The following is an 18,230-nucleotide window of genomic DNA, read 5'->3' as shown; positions in this document are numbered from 1 at the left end:
TTTTGTATTCTGTCAAAACAATTCCATAATTTCAAAAACTCCTTAAATAAAACACATAAACCACCAGCGGGTTTGGTGTTTCCCATTCAATGACTTGACATTTGGTGGTAAAGACTGTTATTTCAGAATGATTACTTAAACATTCAATAAAGAAATAGTTCTGAAACGTCACGCAATGTGAACTAGGTCCCAAAAATGTTCTTTTTGGATCTTTTCCCAACTCTTTTTTATCGCCAATAAAGTGAAAAAGCTAGATTGATGTAAACAGGCGAACATTAGTCTGTTTATACGACAGGGGTGCGTAACAGTTTGAAAACAAATTACTGTCGAGTCAGCCAAGCTTTCAGAATATTCGTCACGAACATTATTAACGAAGTGTCCACGAAATCATCAAAAAAGCGTTTTTCTTTTGCTCCTTGACGCGACTCTTTCGCACGAAGTTTCCACTTGCCATATGTTGTTGCCTTTTAACTCATAGCTTTCTATTAAGCTTTTATGCAAGTTTGCAAGGTTTTTGGACAAATAAATCATTGGCTGTATGAAGAAAGAACAACCTTATTTGCCAGAAGGCCATCAACTAAGGTTGAAAAACGTTTTTTTCTACATTGCTTCATCTCGAATCAGGGTTTGTATCGCTATCCGTATCTGAGGATGGAAAGTGATGGAAAAAAATGTATTGGAAGATAAGAATTTGACAGCTGTAAAATGCCGTTTAACGCCACTGGTGTCATAAATTACGACCCCTTTCCGGCTGTATTATTTTGTCAAAGACAGTTTGAGGCACTTCTTGTAAATAATCAATGTAAGCTCGAGACAATTTTCATCTTTCAACGCCTGGAAAAACCAACAGTAATGACATTTTAGTCAAACATCAGATGTTTTTACGGCAATCAATAAAAAACTAACATTCAGCCCTTTTTTTGCGACGCAATATCCTAAGTCTGATTCACGCTAGTGATGAGAGCTTGTAGATTTGAACACTCGATTTCCAAATCGAGTGTTCAAAGCACCATCTTGAGTTAGGAAAACAGTGGAGAGTTAGCGCAGAAATATGTTTACCGAGCCAGTAGGCGTGAGACCAGTCCTCCCGCATTGCATTCTCGCCCCCACTTTCCAGTAAAACAAACACTCAAAAGATAACAACCACTAAAACCACCTAATTTAATTTTCAATGTAGGTAAAATTAACCACGAGTAAAGGTTCACTGGCCGGTGGTCTTTTCCGAAGCTGATAGGTTTATGTAGGGTGGCCACTCTTTTAAAAAGGAACATGTACATATGCTTAAACATTTTACCTCGCTTGCTAAGCTGACGCTTGGAGATCATTTGCTTTTGATTTTGGAAACTGCTGTCAGATTTCTGATCCCACACTGCTCACCCATTGGTAAGCGTGGGATGTTTATTATAATTACAACTGTATTTAACCAATGTCGTGGTATTGCCACACATTTCTTCACATTGTCACCAAGCCATTTACCGTTAAACTGATATATAATTACTAACCTGACATGATGCCTTGTGCCCATAGCAATGGAATATGGGTATGGCAACATCAACACCTTCCAAGAGGCTTTCCTGAGATGAACACTAACAAATATAATCATGTAAATGAAAATTGTGTCAAAAGTAACAAACTATTCTGGAATTAAGAAGTGATCCTGACAGATATTCATGCAATGTAAATGTAAGCAATAATGGGAATTTAACCAAACACAAAGAAGACACGAATCTGGCCCCATTGGGATTTCAGCCCGTGACATTGTCATTACAATGCTCTAGCCACTGAGCTATGAACCCCCATATGTTGGGAGCAAGCCAGTACCCATGAGAGGAAGTGATGAAACAGGCAATGGACAAGTTTACGTGAGCTGCAAAAATTAAGTTTTATTTGATTGAGCCAACTACTCAAAATTCAGTTCATAACTCTGACGATTACATCTTCATTTAATTTCCACAATTCACATAATTCCAGACTGTTCCAATAAATTATTTTATTTCATCCCAAATTTAATAGAAAATACTTTGGACAGTTCTACAAAATTAAATAGCACTTTAGAACTACCATTTAACCTCCTGCACATACATGTTCAAAAAATTTACTTACCTTCAAATGGTGTGCTAATAGACAAGCGATGTCATACATGATGATTACTCTGCTTCTGGTGCTCTCATTAAGACTTCTAAGCCTCTTAAGCTCATAAACAGAGTATGATATTCTGTAGAGAGAAAAGATTATTGAAAAAGTGAATCAATAACCAAATTTTTCTTTTATATCTTTTTACACAAAACCTAAGACAAATTGAATATATTTCCTATAATATGACATTCAAATTAATAACAAAGTTATACAATGGTGATGCTATTTAAGTGTAAAGAATCATAGGATGCTCCTGCATAATGTATATCCAAGTGTGCTAATTGTCAGCATGACAAATTCATAATAATCATGGCAGGCTCTATCATGTAATTCTCTAACAGACAATATATGTAGGAACAACAAACATATGAAACATATGTATGTTTCATATTCATAGAGCGCTGCACTAGTATCGCAGAGGTCAGTGGTTCGAATACCGTACAGGCCTGAAATTTTTTTCAGGTCTGATTTTCACTATTGCTCAAATAGTGCTTTACTACGAAGGATCGTGCATATATACAATACATGTAGGATTGAGCACAACATTAGGTAAAATGTATTTACATAATTATACGCCATACCTTTCACCATGCTTTATGTGAAGGAATCCTTTAGGAAAGTCATGTCTGCATACTCGCCCAAAGACACCTTTTTTGTCAAAGAGTTTGTTTTTGCCTTTTGATCTTAAAGCTGAAGGAACCTCTCCAGCATGGAACTTACTGCACTTCTGTGATAAAAAAGGGACAAAAACAGGAAATCTTGAATTCAAAGGGCCAAAAGGAAAATTATACAGTTCTCAAATTAACATCTGAGCATTGCATCATCTTATATACAGACCTGTTCCATGTCTGCTCCAGCTTTGCCATAACTGTTGACAAAATTGTCAACATCATCCTGGTCTGCAAATAGGAGTGTTCCATGTTTGGGTGTTCCTAAATCATGCCCTTTGTCCTTTTTTCTACACAATCCAAAGCACCCATCCATGCTTTCAATGAGTACACCATCATCCTGTTCAAAAGAGAGGGGAAAAGAGAAAAATAGATATAAAACAGAACAGCAACAGCAACATAAAATGAATACTGCAGAACTGTAGCACTAGTGTAAAGATGAGTGCCTTTTGTGTGCCCCAAAATGAATGCCAAAATAATATTCCTCAAGTGCAAGCTACTATTCAGAACAAATTACAATGTATAGTTACCCTTGGACATATGGGACACCAAGCTCCATTGTACAAATTTCCACTGTAGTTTGTACAATGCTTGTACTGATGCATGAAATACCTTCACGTGAAAACAACAAAATGTCAATTAGGACTAATTATTTTCTTACAGCAAGTCAGTAGATGTACATGTACAGCAAGAAATGTGTCTTGTAAATTTATGTAAATGGGATATTTTCCTTAAAACAGACAGTCAATGTATCTTTGAATCATATGAACACAAAAGTGACAAAGGCAAAGCATGAGTTTGACATTTACATATTTAAGCTGGGCAACTAGAAAATAAATAAAGAAATATACCAATTATATAAAGAAGCACTTGTAAATCATGTGACTGCCTCTACTATTAATAGAGAGCTTTAGATTCGAGTACGAGAACGAGTACGAGTACGAGTTTACTAGCATGCTCACATTGCGCATGCGTAGTTCTCTGTGACACTGTCACGGGAGCGGGAAACTCGTCGTCCGCCGCTCGTCGACAACGAGATTTTGACCAGAAGTCGTCCTCCAGAGAACGAGTTTCGAAAGGTGAGTATTTTGTACTTTAAACTTACGCTAGTCTTTTTCTAAGTCAGCAAAAGCAAACTTAAAGCCGTATACAGAGGTTTTATCGAATTGAATGTTATTACAAACCCTGATTCCATTTGTTTTTGGTACTTTTTGGTTGACCTATTCTCACGAGATTCTGAGGTCTATACATGTAAACAACATATCGCCAGTCGAAAAATTTAAATTGGAAAATGAAGGCCTTAGAAAGCACTTTCACCCTTTAAACTTAAACATGCATGAGAGATATAAACAGTGAGTTGTTGTGATATGGTTGACACTTTCCTGACTTTCTTCGTAGCGATGGCGAAACGAGAACTTTTCATTTGGAAAAGGAAACATGAAGCTATGCTTCTCAGAGAAGTACTGGTTGAAGAGCCACACAAGTACCGACCAGGTTCAAAAGAGAGAGGTATATCTTGACGAAAATCGCCGAACATTTGCAAGAGAGTGGAATGAAAGTTACTCGAAGATCAGCAAGAGAGAAGTTTGATAAGTTATACCAAGACTTCAAGAAAAGAGAAAAGGAAGAAAGTAGGGCTAGTGGGGTGGATGTTGAATACGACGAGATATACCAGGCCCTGACCAATATCCATGATCAGATTGTGGATTGGCAGGAGCAGCAGCAGGGGAAAGAAGAAAGTGAAAAAGCAACGGCCGAAGAGATGAGGAAACGAGCAACGGAGAAGTTAAGCGAAACAAAACGAAGAACCAGCACGGACGATGAAGAAAACTCTGATGGTACGACACCCAAAAAGAGAAAAAGCCACACCAGTGTCACGGAACTCTTGGAACGTAGCATTGAGAGAAAAGCATCCGAACAAGCTGAACAACAGCTCAACAAAAAAAGAGAGCTTGAATTGCGTGCCGAGGAATTGCGTCAACAACAGCAATTCCAAGCAATGCTGCTTCAGCAACAGCAACAATTCCAGCAGCAACAACAGCACTTCCAGCAGCAAAAACAAGGAATGAACATGGCTATGTTAAATACACTTGCTGAAATAGTTAAAAAGTTCAATTGAGCTTTACATTTAATACACGATGACTGAGGTTTTGAAACTATAGTTTCTTATTTTAACAAATTTTATGAACTTGGTGTTTGCACTTTGATGAAAAAGCTTGAAAACTGAAAAATTTATTAGCTCACCATTTAACTTCTAATCAATTCAGCAAGTGTATTTAACATAACCATGATTAGAGTTTTGAGGTGTTCAAACTATAGTTTTCAATTCGTTATTTGAAAGCCTTTAATGAAGATAGTGAGTTTGCATTGATAAAACCTTGAACACTGAAACATTTTGTTAGCTTCTCATTAATTATTGTCATATTTAATACCATTATATTTATGAAATAAAAATTAAGGAATAGTTTGTACTGTAAAATATTTGAATACATTTTTTATATCTTTTTACAAATATATAAGTAGTTGTGTCATATAAATGTACTGCATTATTATTACAAAATCAGTTCAGCTGTTTTTAAATAAAAAATTATACATATTTACAATTTGATTTTCTCAAGTAAATTAATTTAGATTTGAAAATTCTCCAGCATGGAAAAAAAATTGATGGTCATGGATCCACATCCCATCGTCATCAACTACTCCTTTCATAGCTAACTATACAATAGAAATTTACATGCAGAAAATTTAATTACATGATTTTGGTTCAATTCTTCTTTTTTATCTCCTCATCCCTTTGCCAAACTGTATTACTTTAATGCAGCCATAGTTAGTGCTAACTATGATGTAGCAAATCAAGAGCTTTAAACCTGAAAATAATCATCTAATGTAGGAGGTTGAACATCAAAATAGGTGCTTGTAGTTGATCCATATAAGCAGGTATGTGCATTCCTAAGCAGAGCACACACTGAATACATTACACCTACTGGACATAATCCAATCTTTAAGTTCTTCTTAAAATCTAGGAAAGCGAAGTATGTTACTATGTCGCTAAACACCCACTCCACAGCTTCCCTGATTTTACTCATAGAGGAGTTGAATTCTTCTTGGTCAACCATCAATAGACCACCCTTGTATGGTCCCTGAAGATGAATTCTGAGTGGATAGGCGAGGTCACCATATATACACAGTAGTTGTCCACTGGTATCAAATGAATGCTGCTGAAGGTTATGAAGGAGGCCAGACATTCTTAACATACCAGCATCATGCCTTTTACCCTCTGAAAGGAAAATTTATAGAGTAAACATACTTGGATTTATTTAGTAGCTGGTGTTATAACACTCTTGTAGCTGCAGGTAACTATTGAGTTACAGACTGTGATTTCATTTTCCAAATTAATTGGCCAATAGTCATTTTGATTTAGTAGGGGCTGGGTTATAGATTTTTGAGTAAGGATTCAAGGGTAGGCTACATTTAATGAAGCTCTTATCATGAGGTTGACTATCAAAAATGTTTCCTGATAGATTTTATTTTTCCAGCCCACTCCTGTAGGTGTAGATACCGTAAATCCTCAAATCAATTAGCGCCCAGGGAGCTTAATTCAAATTTATGAGAAAATGGGGGTGCTTATTCAAAGGAGGCACTTAATTGAGAAGGGGCGCTTATTTAATTTTTCCCAAATGGTGGCCTGACATGACCAATTTTTTAATACATCATCTGCACATAAACAACATTAGCTGTTTATCGACAAAAAACTGATCCTAGAGTTTAAATCACCATAAATGCAATGTACAAATCTAATACTACATGACAAAAACTATGCATCCTTTGTGGTCTTAGTACTCTTCCACAAAATGAGGGGAGGGGAGGGGGTGCTTATTCGAGGGGGGTACTTATTTTAAATTTTGGTCGATAGGAGGGGCACTTATTCAAAGGGGGCGCTTATTCAAGGGGGCTCTAATTCGAGGATTTACGGTAGTCACACTTCAATTCAGTTTCAAATTTGGGGGCTTAATTAAGGGGAGGCATTACAGTAGAACGATGCAAATAATCGTATTAGCTTACCAACTGGTCCATACAAATTGGCTATTAAACCATTTGGCGCAACAACTGATTGAAACTTTAGGGCATGTACCCTTTTGTGCCCATTGTACATCACACGCTGGTTCTCCCCTGGGCGACAAATCGGGCGAACTTTCCCGTCTACAAACCCCCAGCAGTTCTCAAGAGCTGCTCCTTTTCCATGGACAGCAAGAGCAAAGTCTTCCAGATGTTGGCTACTCAGCCAGGGTTGATCCAGATCTCTCAGCAAGTACCCATGGTTTGTGTAAATAAAGATGATCACCTCGTTTAAGATTAAGCTCAGCTCGGGCACTGAACGACCAAAGCGAGGAATCATATCCGAGAGACGACATGGGTAAGAAAAACGTTTCAATAAAATCAAGAGCCCTTCCGTTCCTGAACATACCGTGCCATTGGCGCAAGTAAACATTTCTGGAATTGCTAATGCCCGAAGAAGGAGAGGCAATTCTGTGATACCAAACCTGAACTCTGCTTCAAACTCTTCTGGAGAAATGGCGTAAAAAACATCGTCAATCCTTTCATACTGCTTGTAAGGATGTTGTCTTCTCTTCGTTGCGATTTCATAAATCGCCAGGAAATCTTCTACGTCAATCTCTTCATCTCCAAGGAGGTAAACGGATGCTTCTAGGATAGCTTTTTTGCTAAACATGGCGAGATTGTTACAGTAACACCCTCGCACCTGGATCGATACATTTGTTTACAATCTAAAGTTACAATCTTCGTCAGCACGACTACGAGTACGAGATACTAGTGCCAGATCTCACGCGGTCAAAACTCGTGCTCGTACTCGTTCTCGTACTCGAATCTAAAGCTCTCTATTACTACTACTACTACTACTACTACTACTACTGCTGCTGCTGCTGCTGCTGCTGCTACTACTACTACTACTCCTACTAATAATAATAATAATAACAATATAACAAGAACAACAACAATAATAATAGTAGTAATAATTATATTAATTCAAAAATCAATAATACCTTAGTAGACCTTGTACGTCCAAAAATTAGCAGCTTTGATACTGTCAACCTATAACCACACCTACCTGAATTCTTCAAAGCATTCTGAATTAAGGATACTGTAAATTGAGCTCACCTAAAAAGAAACATACCGTCCAACCAAAATCAATCAATTAAAAAAAGTCTGGTCATATGTCTGAAAAAGACTCTTTGCAAGCAAACCTACATGTGTTGGTTGTAGCTGAGGATTGAGTTCTGTGATCACATCTGTGATGTTTAGCAGCGACACTTGACAATGAAGAAAGACCTTCTCCACAAACTCCATCAGTTTGAAGCTGAATCCTGTGGTGGGATTTTCTGGTGACCCTGGCCAGAACTGACATTTCAAGAGTGTGACAGTATGCGGCTCACAATCACACACTTGTACATATTTGAGGCGATGATTTCCAGACATTCACAAAAAAATAAATGAACAACTTATGAAGTTAAGTAAACAAAACGAAAAAAAAAAAAAAACATTACATACAGCTTTACATACCTCTTACTTTGTTGAGGGCCATGTAGACACCTTATTAACCAACCGCGAGGGCCATACTAGGAGAATATTGGCCCGAGGTCTTGAAAGTACAAACCAAGTGCAGCGAGGTCTGTAATGAAAAGTCCAAGGGCCAATATTCTCCCAGCACGTCAGAAAAGGCTCTTACAGATAGATGCAAGCCAAGTTTATTGTTTCTCTTTGGACTTAATGGCAAGCCATATCATTACAAAACTTAATTGCATGTGCGATCATTCAGGGCATTACCTGGTCCAATACTTAGAAATTATTGGACAGCCAATTATTGGCCCTGACATATTTAGAGAATTTAAATATCGTATCATTATCATCAGCGTTCTTGATTTTAGGCAAGCGGCAGGAAAATGTGACAAAGGAGCATATGAAATTGTAAAAGAACGCTTCGTTTAAAACCATTCTAGTATTTTCTAACCACTATAAATGAAATGAACTGACCTGAGGGATCCAGAAGTCTGAACAGCTTTACTGTTGCGGTTCTGCACGAATGGCCATAGCTAACAGTTGCCTCATCTGCATACAAAGGAGAAAATACCCCATCCTATTAAAATAAAGAAAGTAAGAAGTAGGTAAAAGTACAGTTTAACCAGATATGTTACACTAAAAGTAGCTAGAATACAACCGGCCCCAAAATATTCATACACACCTTCCATTGCTCAAGTACATGAGACTTGTTTCGATTGACATGTAGAGCTCGTGCACATTCAACACAGAAGTACTGGCGAGGGCCACAGTATTCACATCGTGTTGTAGCGATACTCTTTTGACGGCTCACACAGTTAGTATTGTCTGGAAGATACTGTTCTTCAATGTACGAATTCAGCAACTTTTCCCGTACCTTTTCCCAGTTAGCAGAGATACTCAGAACACGATTTTGCTGTTAAGTTGAGAGTTCCTGCTTGTCGAGATCGTCAAGAGGGACATCTTGTTTTATTGGACTGTTGGTGTCCTGACTATTTTCCTCCGTACTCTTATGAGGCTGCTTCCCAAGATCCACTCTCAGCGGAATCAATACAGTGGTTTTCTTTCCATCGCGCCCAATATTCTTCACATCAAGGACGACGGGCTTTAACCGACGCATTTCGCAGCGATCACCTTGGCTTGTTCACCGATGAGTGAGGGATTTGATTGGTCGAAATGTTTATGCATATTTAATGAGCTACTGGGAAGACTGAGATGATCATTTAAAACGGCTTGAACCCACTCATCTAAAGTTAGATTAGGGTGCACCTAAAGGGTGCATCTAAAGTTAAAGTTAGGGTGCACGTGAAATAAGAACAACCTTACATGCCAGAAGGCCATCAACTTAAGTTCAAAAAGCGTTTCTTTCTAAGTTTCTTCATCTCGAATCAGGGTTTGGATCAATATCCGTATCTGGGGATGGAAAACGATTAAAATATAGAGAATAATGTATTAGAAGAGAAGAATTTGACAGCTGTAAAATCCCGTTTAACGCCACTATTGTTATAAAATACGATCCCATCCCGGTTGTATTATTTTGTCAAAGACAGTATGAGGCACTTCTTGTAAACAATCAATGTAATCTCGCGACAATTTTCATCCTTCAACGCATGCCAAAAGTAATCACATTTTAATCCAGCATCAGATGTTTTTAATGCAATCAATAAAAAACTAAGATTTAGCCCTTTTTTTTGCGCCGCAATATCCCAAGTCTGGTTCAAGCTACTGATAAGAACTTGTAGAAATAAGCGTAACGACATGGGAAGGTTATTTTTTTGTTAAAATTGTGTTGTAAACCCGTGGGCATGACGAAAAAATGGGAACTAAACGATACATGCATCGCGACAAAGTTAAATTGTTTGCAACCTTGTTCACAATTGCGATATGAGGGGTAAATAGAAAACGATATTAGCATAGAGGCATACAGAAAAGATGTTTGTGTGATCATGTCGCAAGTGTTATCAGTTTTGCATGTTCATATCGTTAAAATAATGACAGGATGACCCCCCCCCCCCCTTCACCCTCAAGTCCTTACGCCCGTATGCCCTGATGAAGCTCATGTGAACTACCATAACGAGCCTCACGCCGTTAGCAACCGAAAAAAGTCTAGGTATCCAGCAGAGAATCCGTACTTTTAGTCCGCATTCTCTGCTGGATACCAGTGGCTTGCTTGGGTAAAATTTTTGATCGTATTTCGCTCCTAATCTGATAGAGGCGTCAACTTTTACACAATCATGTCATCATCCTATGGCGTGAAAAGGTAATTAAAGAAGCCGTATCCGAAAAAAGTGTACATGGCCGGCGCTTAAAAATAGTGACAAGACAAAGCGCTCGCCCGGAGTGTGTTGCGGCAGTTACAGTCACGTCGAAGAAACATTTCTTAGTCAATGCTTGCGGATTTAGTTAACTTCATTAATACTGACATAGGCTGCGACGCTTATTTACTACGACATTTAACTGGCGGCCTGAGTGTTTTGTTTTCTAATCAATTTTACCAGATTTTTGTTTTCGGATCGGAAACAAAGTAAATTCCAGAACCGACGACTTTTTTTCCGCTGTGTTCGGAATCTTTGACAGCTGACGCTTGGTGCTGTAATTTTTGAGCATCCGGTTACCAGTTATTGGGAATAAACTCGGCGTATTACAACCTATAATTTCTTTTGCTGTTTAACGCAGAGTCCACAATACATGGCGGCTTTTTCTCACTGATATTTTATGTCGCATTTATAGTTTACACACTGTTCCAGTTTTTTTAAACGATATTCATGCAGTACACATAAGATTCTTTGTCACTGGCCTTCATATGACCTATATTGGTGCCGGAATCCTCTAGATAGTTGCGAGAGATTACAGACATTATAGGTACGATGTGATTAACGCACTGGTGTTGAAAATCTCTTTGCGCTACCTCCTCCGCAACGATGATTAAAATCGTGAATAAACAGAGACCGGGGGTAATAATAATTGTTTTCAAATCAAGATAGATGTTGAACAAGCTGACAAAGCTTTTAAACAGACAAAGACCAACTTTCGTTTAATGACACGTTACGAACAAGTTTAAACTCCCTTGAACTTTAACAGGGTTCGTACTGTCTTGCAAGTCTGTTAATTTCAGGGCAAGTCCCCCAATGAATTTAACCAATCCTTAGAAAGTCCTTGAATTTTTATATTCTAAAAGCTTCTTGAGAGGGGTGGGACGTTGACTTTTTCCGAAAAACCAACTTTAAATACTGAGTCAAGCGCTGTGCGCTAGAGTGGTTTGGAAATTAACATAGAGCGCGGTAGATCCAGTAATGCGTTATTGACTAAGCAGGAAAACTCAAACCTGAGCCAAGCGATAAGAGCCAAGCGAGAGCTTGCCTGCAGGTTACACAAAGACAAAATGGCTGCAACGCTGGCCACCGCAGAAAACGAAAAATAAGCAAGGGTTAATAGCCAATCAGCTCACAGAATTCGCTGCATCTTGCACCGCTTGCGAAGCCAGCCATATAAAAAGGAAAGATAATACATCGGCGTAATATAACTCTTAAAGCAAGAATCTCTCCCAACATATTCATCTAAGGTAGTAAAAGTTTAAAATGTTATGAAAGCTGAAAAAGAAAGGGTTCCGGTGTCGCGCTTATTCAGAGTTACAAGTTTGAATGGCCAAGGGGTGGGCACTTATTCAAGGAAATACGGTATATCGATCACTTGAGGCTGTGCGCGTTACTTCGTGTTGTTTCATACTTTATATTATCTCATATTACCCAGTTTGTCAGGAAATCAATCGTCGTCGTGTGTTTACGCCCTACAAAAACGTCGCATCAGAGTTTCACGATCTAGCTTCGCAAAGAAATGTACCAGCAGTGTTTTGCCTTGTGTTATTTATTGAGTTTTTTTGGCAGCATTTTTTGTTTTAATGTTCTCTTCCCGTCGCGGTTTGCAGGGCGACTTTTAACAGTAAATGAAGCTGTTTTTCAAATTTTTGTCTCAAACGGCTATTTATTCTTGTCGCTCTGCTGTAGATATAGGTGAAGAGCTCAAATAACAGAAAAGTTTGCGTCACAAGAATATCTTCACATTATATATGCCAGAAAACCTCAGGCATTACTCTGAATGCCAGAACTTCAGCCTGGGTGAACCAGAAAGGATAGACACTACTTCCCTATATTAACCATCAATGAAAAGCTAAGTAAGTCAAATATCTCAGAGGCGCTCAGGCATTAAACTGAATGCCAGGACTTCAGCCTGGGTGAACCAGTAAGGCCGATAGACAACACTTCCCTAGATTAACCTGTGAATGTCAAAGAAAATAAGAATGTTAGGTATCCCAGAAGCACTAAGGGATTACTGTGAATAGCAGAACTTCCGTTCAGCCTGGGTGAACCAGAAAAGATAAACAACACTTCCCCGTATTGACCATGAATGAAAAACTTAAAGTATGTTGTATATCCTAGAAGCGCTCAGGCATTACACTGAATGCCAGGACTTCAGCCTGGGTGAACCAGAAAGGATAGACAATACTTCCCTATATTAACCATCAGTGAAAAGCTAAGTAAGTCAAATATCTCAGAGGCGCTCAGGCATTAAACTGAATGCCAGGACTTCAGCCTGGGTGAACCAGTAAGGCCGATAGACAACACTTCCCTTGATTAACCTGTGAATGTCAAAGAAAATAAGAATGTTAGGTATCCCAGAGGCACTAAGGGATTACTGTGAATAGCAGAACTTCCATTCAGCCTGGGTGAACCAGAAAAGATAAACACTTCCCCGTATTGACCATGAATGAAAAAACTTAAAGTATGTTGTATATCCCAGAAGCGCTCAGGCATTACACTGAATGCCAGGACTTCAGCCTGGGTGAACCAGAAAGGATACACAACACTTCTCTATATTGACCATGAATGAAAAGCTAAGTATGTTGTATATCCCAGAAGCGCTCAGGCATTACACTGAATGCCAGGACTTCAATATGGATGGACCAGAAAGGATAGACAACACTTCCCTATATTGACAATGAATGAAAACTTAAGTATGTTATATATCCCAGAAGCGCTCAGGCATTACTCTGAATGCCAGGACTTCAGCCTGGGTGAACCAGAAAGGATAGACAACACTTCCCTATATTGACCATGAATAAAAAGCTCAGTATGTTGTATATCCCAGAAGCGCTCAGGCATTACACTGAATGCCAGGACTTCAGCCTGGGTGAACCAGAAAGGATAGACAACACTTCCCTATATTGACCATGAATGAAAAGCTAAGTATGTTGTATATCCCAGAAGCGCTCAGGCATTACACTGAATGCCAGGACTTCAGCCTGAGTGAACCAGAAAGGATAGACAACACTTCCCTATATTGACCATGAATGAAAAGCTAAGTATGTTGTATATCCCAGAAGCGCTCAGGCATTACACTGAATGCCAGGACTTCAGCCTGAGTGAACCAGAAAGGATAGACAACACTTCCCTATATTGACCATGAATGAAAAGCTAAGTATGTTGTATATCCCAGAAGCGCTCAGGCATTACACTGAATGCCAGGAATTCAGCCTGAGTGAACCAGAAAGGATAGACAACACTTCCCTATATTGACCATGAATGAAAAGCTAAGTATGTTATATATCCCAGAAGTGCTCAGGCATTACACTGAATGCCAGGACTTCAGCCTGGGTGAACCAGAAAGGATAGACAACACTTCCCTATATTGACCATGAATGAAAAGCTATGTATGTTATATATCCCAGAAGCGCTCAGGCATTACACTGAATGCGAGGACTTCAGCCTGGGTGAACCAGAAAGGATAGACAACACTTCCCAATATTGACCATGAATGAAAAGCTAAGTATGTTATAAATCCCAGAAGTGCTCTGGTATTACTCTGAATGCCTGGACTTCAGCCTGTGTGAACCAGAAAGGATAGACAACATGCACTTCCCTATATTGACCATGAATGAAAAGCTAGGTATGTTATATATCCCAGAATTGCTCAGGCATTACTCTGAATGAAGGACTTCAGCCTGGGTGAACCAGAAAGGAAAGACATAATTTCCCTCTATTAACAGTGAATGAAAAACTAAGTTTGCTATATCCCAGAAGCTCTCAGGCATTACGCCAAAGGCCATATAAATCTTAGAAATATGACAAATAAATATATATCTCAGAAGTGACCAGGCAACACTAAACAAAATAATATTGTTACAGGATAAGACTTCAAGAAAATAGAATTTTTAAATGATACAATGTTGACTATGCCTTACTTCAATGGGTGCACAGAATTTAAAAATTAAAATGTCATACACTGCAGGCAGAGCACATAAATTAACATCACATGGCTCCTCTTCAAGGAGAAAGAGCAAGTCATCTCTTAACCCCTTCCATCTGAAACAGACAGAAAAAAAAACAGTGAATAAAGTTTCCACCTCTATAATCCAAGCTTACCATATTTTTGCTGGTAACTGGGTAAAAGTGAAGAACAGCTCCCCTAAAAGTCTGTCGGCCAACTCTCGGCCAACTGTCGGCCGGCAGTATGCCAACTGTCCATCAAACTAAGTATCCCAAGTGAGAATTAAAGACATGTATTCCAATAGAAAGTGAAATACCATACTGCAAGCTGGAACTTTTTATGCAAGTCAATGCAGAAATGCAGAGTTGTACCTACCCCCCAATATTTGCTTTGCTCTTTAGGAAACACTCAGCAAAGGCTTCCCCAAAAGGAACATCAGGAGAGGCACATTCCTACAAATAAATTGCATGTATCACTCAATAATGAATTAACTGAGCTAAAGTCATATAATGTTCACTACTAATGGTAGATATATAATCACTGTTCACCACAGATAAAATATTATCACTTTTATTGACACCTTTCGTCTGCCTTTCTGTAAAGTCAAGAAAGCCAAGAAAGCTCTCACTAATTGATTATAAATAAATTGCATAACAAATACCAGTAGGCTGAATATGTTTTGTGTTATTGTATAATTCCACTATGATGCATGTCATTTAGCATTGCAGGTATAACCTACCTTAATAACTTTGCAGAATACACAGCACTCTGTGTCCAATCCTTGCTTGCAAAGTTCATTGATGTATTTTTTGGCATCACCAGCTCTTTGCTTGAGCAGCATTATCAGTGTTTTGTAATCAAGAGTAACTGTCATGAAAAAAGACAAGAAGATAACAAGAAGTTGAAGTTAAAATAGCTACACCAAAGATCTCAAATGTTATACTTTCCCAGATATTTTCTAACACTGCCAAGCATAAAATGGATTCAATAATTACTATCACGTAGCTAGACATGTAACATAAAAACATTGCAAAAATAAAAAATAATAAGATAAAAAAAAATATAAAGAGTCAAGATTGGCACACACAAATAACCTGGAAATTTAACTTTAAAGCATCTTCCATTAACTACTATTCCAGTTTTCTCAATGGCATCCCTCTGGCGATTTAAATCTTTTATCGTAGAAAAATAGAAATGAAATAAATTATAATACTGTCAAGACCCTATCAAGGAAACAAACCCGAAATTTCTCCTAAAGTAGCCATAAAAAGTGATCATAGCTAGAAGACTTAGAGGCTCAGCGTAAAATCAAACTCAGCCAATTATGTGATTTTCCTGCCAAGCAGAGATGAGTTCTGATACACCGTGAAACCAGCATTCACAACAAAACATAAGACACAAACTCACTTTTTCTAATCTTAATAAAAATATAAACGTTATGACTTACCCCGGTTCGTCTTAGCTTGAAAATGCTAAGTAACGTTTGCCAAGCTTTTCTTGATCCAGGATCAAGAATTTATTTTATCGATCAACCAAAGATATCTCACCACTTCTCCTTCTTCGAATTTCTGCCGGAAGATGGTAGAAACAACTCCAACTAGAGAGGCGATGGCCACTTTGTTGTTCTGAACATATCGGTCATCCAAGCTTCCGCCATTTTTTAAAGCTGGACCGTACAAAACGCTTGGAAAATGTGCCACCAACAGGCTACTTCAAAAAACTTGCTGACTCTTATGCCACATTTCTTGAAATTTAAGATAAACCATTCCCTTGACACATCTGGAGGAGAATGAAGCAATTCAACCCTTCGAAGTTTGAAGGGATCCATAACTGCACTCGACCGCGGGAAACTAAACATTCCCGCTTTTGCTTACGCATATTAATATGAAATCCAATCTCCAAATGTCAATAGGCCGATCCAGCCCCTAATAAACAAAAGGCTTCATTGTACCCAGCAGGAACAGAGATTGTACAAATTCAAGCAACTACTCAGATTACTGCGAGCAATTATCGAAAAAGGCTGTCAAGGCGATGATGGAAACTTATCCGGTTTATGACGTCACTCCATAGCAACCAGCCTTTTCGAATATTTGAACTTCCGTTTACCTGTGGCTCGTGATGTTTATGCCATTATGTCGTTATGTCTCTAGAATGAAACATGCTCTATGAATAAGCAGGCTAGCGCTGAGCTGCACATGATGACATCACTGATTAGCACACTGATTTGGTTCCTCTTTGACCATGTTGTTTGCTGCATCTCCTGAAAGCCAGTTTTGGAAATTTTCCTTCGGTTCTGGCTTCACCCGCTTGCGCTCAACAGCCGGCAGGGTTTCGCTACATGTGGATAATTCACCAAGAACAGACGAATTCCTTGATTGTCTTTCAAGCGCTTCTGTAGAGACTGCAAATGTGATATAAGAGAAAGAAATATTAACTTGAATGTCTTGAGTCTCTGAAATTCTGTAACCTTGCAGATTTGTGTCTGATTACAGCGGGTACCTCAAGATGGTGACGTCAGGCAGGGCGTCACGACAAATTGGTTCAATATTACTACTGCGCCTTTTATTGAGAACAAATCCCTGATTTGTAATATTCTATCTTGCGACTGCCTTTGATTAACGCAAGGGCCAATCAAATATCAGGAACACGACCGTTTCAATCCTCCGGGTTACGTCAGAGTTTTCCAGCAGATGGCAAGAGGATTGACTGATGTGAAAGGCGCATCATCATAAATGATGCACTCTCAATTTGCTGATGTCTTCTTAATTCTTCTCTTGAAGAACCCCACCTTGCCCCAAAGTTGTGGTAACTGAATAGCAGATTACGGTAGGCTACAGTTTAGCATGCAGCGGATAAATGAAACGCATGCACCCTTACCCTCTGAAGTCGCCTGCCGGAATCTTCCTTAACTCTGGAACTCTCCTGTACTTTCTTAAGCTTTTGCATTTCTTCCATTAGTTTCTTCCTGGCTGTTTTAAGCGCGTTGTTTTCAGAGCAAAGCTGGGCTACCTTATTGCTGCAGGAAAGTGTAATTTAATGTTAGTTTGGTATTTTTGGATACCATAGCAAAATACGACAGGTAGAGATTAGCGTTTGGCGCGATATATGTTCGAAAATTTTCCGCAGACATAATCTCTTCCGAGAAACGACCATTCTTAGGAGAAAGGAGCTTCTGTTCGCGATCGAACGTGTTGGCGGGCAGTCCAAACCTTCGGTAAAATTATAATACCGTTCCGACGATGGGTACAGTTGCAAAAACATTGCGTCTTTAAAACTAGTGTTTGGGGTATTTTCCTCCTTAAGGGAAAATAAAGGGGAAAGCAAAAACTTTTCAAAACTTTTATTCTGGTTTTCAACCTTCAAGCATGCGTAATAATCAGCACTTGGCAGAATCTCTGTGAAGATTTCGAAGCTGTTGAAATTGCGACGAGTCACCTCAAGACAATAAAGACGCAAACAATTGCAGGCACGTACATACAAAGAAGAAAATAACAAGCCAACTTACAAACAAACAACATACCTTGCTTCTGTATTGATTAAACTTAAAGTTGATATCTCCTTTTCAAGTTTTTTTTTCACATTTTCTTTCAA

General features: G+C 38.7%; 3 protein-coding genes across 4 annotated transcripts; all 3 read right to left on the bottom strand.

Annotated features, from left to right (window-relative positions):
- Positions 1–1,293: 1,293 nt before the first annotated feature.
- Positions 1,294–8,711, bottom strand: LOC111332133 (uncharacterized). Of its 2 annotated transcripts, none has more exons than XM_088747850.1 (6): positions 8,070–8,711; positions 7,930–7,979; positions 3,335–3,416; positions 2,974–3,144; positions 2,104–2,215; positions 1,294–1,574 (listed from the first exon to the last, which is right to left on the bottom strand). In XM_088747850.1, the coding sequence occupies exons 1-5, from the start codon at positions 8,295–8,297 to the stop codon at positions 2,195–2,197; spliced, it is 552 nt and encodes a 183-aa protein (XP_088603976.1). In that variant the 5' UTR covers positions 8,298–8,711; the 3' UTR covers positions 1,294–1,574; positions 2,104–2,194. The 2 variants fall into 2 exon arrangements, with proteins under 2 accessions (XP_088603976.1, XP_088603975.1); XM_088747849.1 differs by having other exon boundaries at positions 1,296–1,586; positions 8,070–8,683.
- LOC148737028 (uncharacterized) lies at positions 5,135–7,704 on the bottom strand. The gene is made up of 2 exons (XM_088747848.1): positions 6,867–7,704; positions 5,135–6,081 (listed from the first exon to the last, which is right to left on the bottom strand). Exons 1-2 carry the CDS (start codon positions 7,531–7,533, stop codon positions 5,666–5,668), a joined length of 1,083 nt encoding a protein of 360 aa, XP_088603974.1. The 5' UTR covers positions 7,534–7,704; the 3' UTR covers positions 5,135–5,665.
- A 2,670-nt stretch (positions 8,712–11,381) lies between the features above and the next one.
- On the bottom strand, positions 11,382–16,747 carry LOC148737027 (uncharacterized). The gene is made up of 5 exons (XM_088747851.1): positions 16,087–16,747; positions 15,379–15,506; positions 15,015–15,091; positions 14,614–14,734; positions 11,382–13,011 (listed from the first exon to the last, which is right to left on the bottom strand). Exons 2-5 carry the CDS (start codon positions 15,478–15,480, stop codon positions 12,961–12,963), a joined length of 351 nt encoding a protein of 116 aa, XP_088603977.1. The 5' UTR covers positions 15,481–15,506; positions 16,087–16,747; the 3' UTR covers positions 11,382–12,960.
- Between the last annotated feature and the right edge of the window lie 1,483 nt (positions 16,748–18,230).

This window comes from Stylophora pistillata, chromosome 2 (genome assembly GCF_964205215.1).
Source record: "Stylophora pistillata chromosome 2, jaStyPist1.2, whole genome shotgun sequence".
NCBI lineage: Eukaryota > Metazoa > Cnidaria > Anthozoa > Scleractinia > Pocilloporidae > Stylophora > Stylophora pistillata.
Note: the sequence above shows the minus strand (reverse complement) of the source record. Positions and strands in the feature narration are given on the sequence as shown.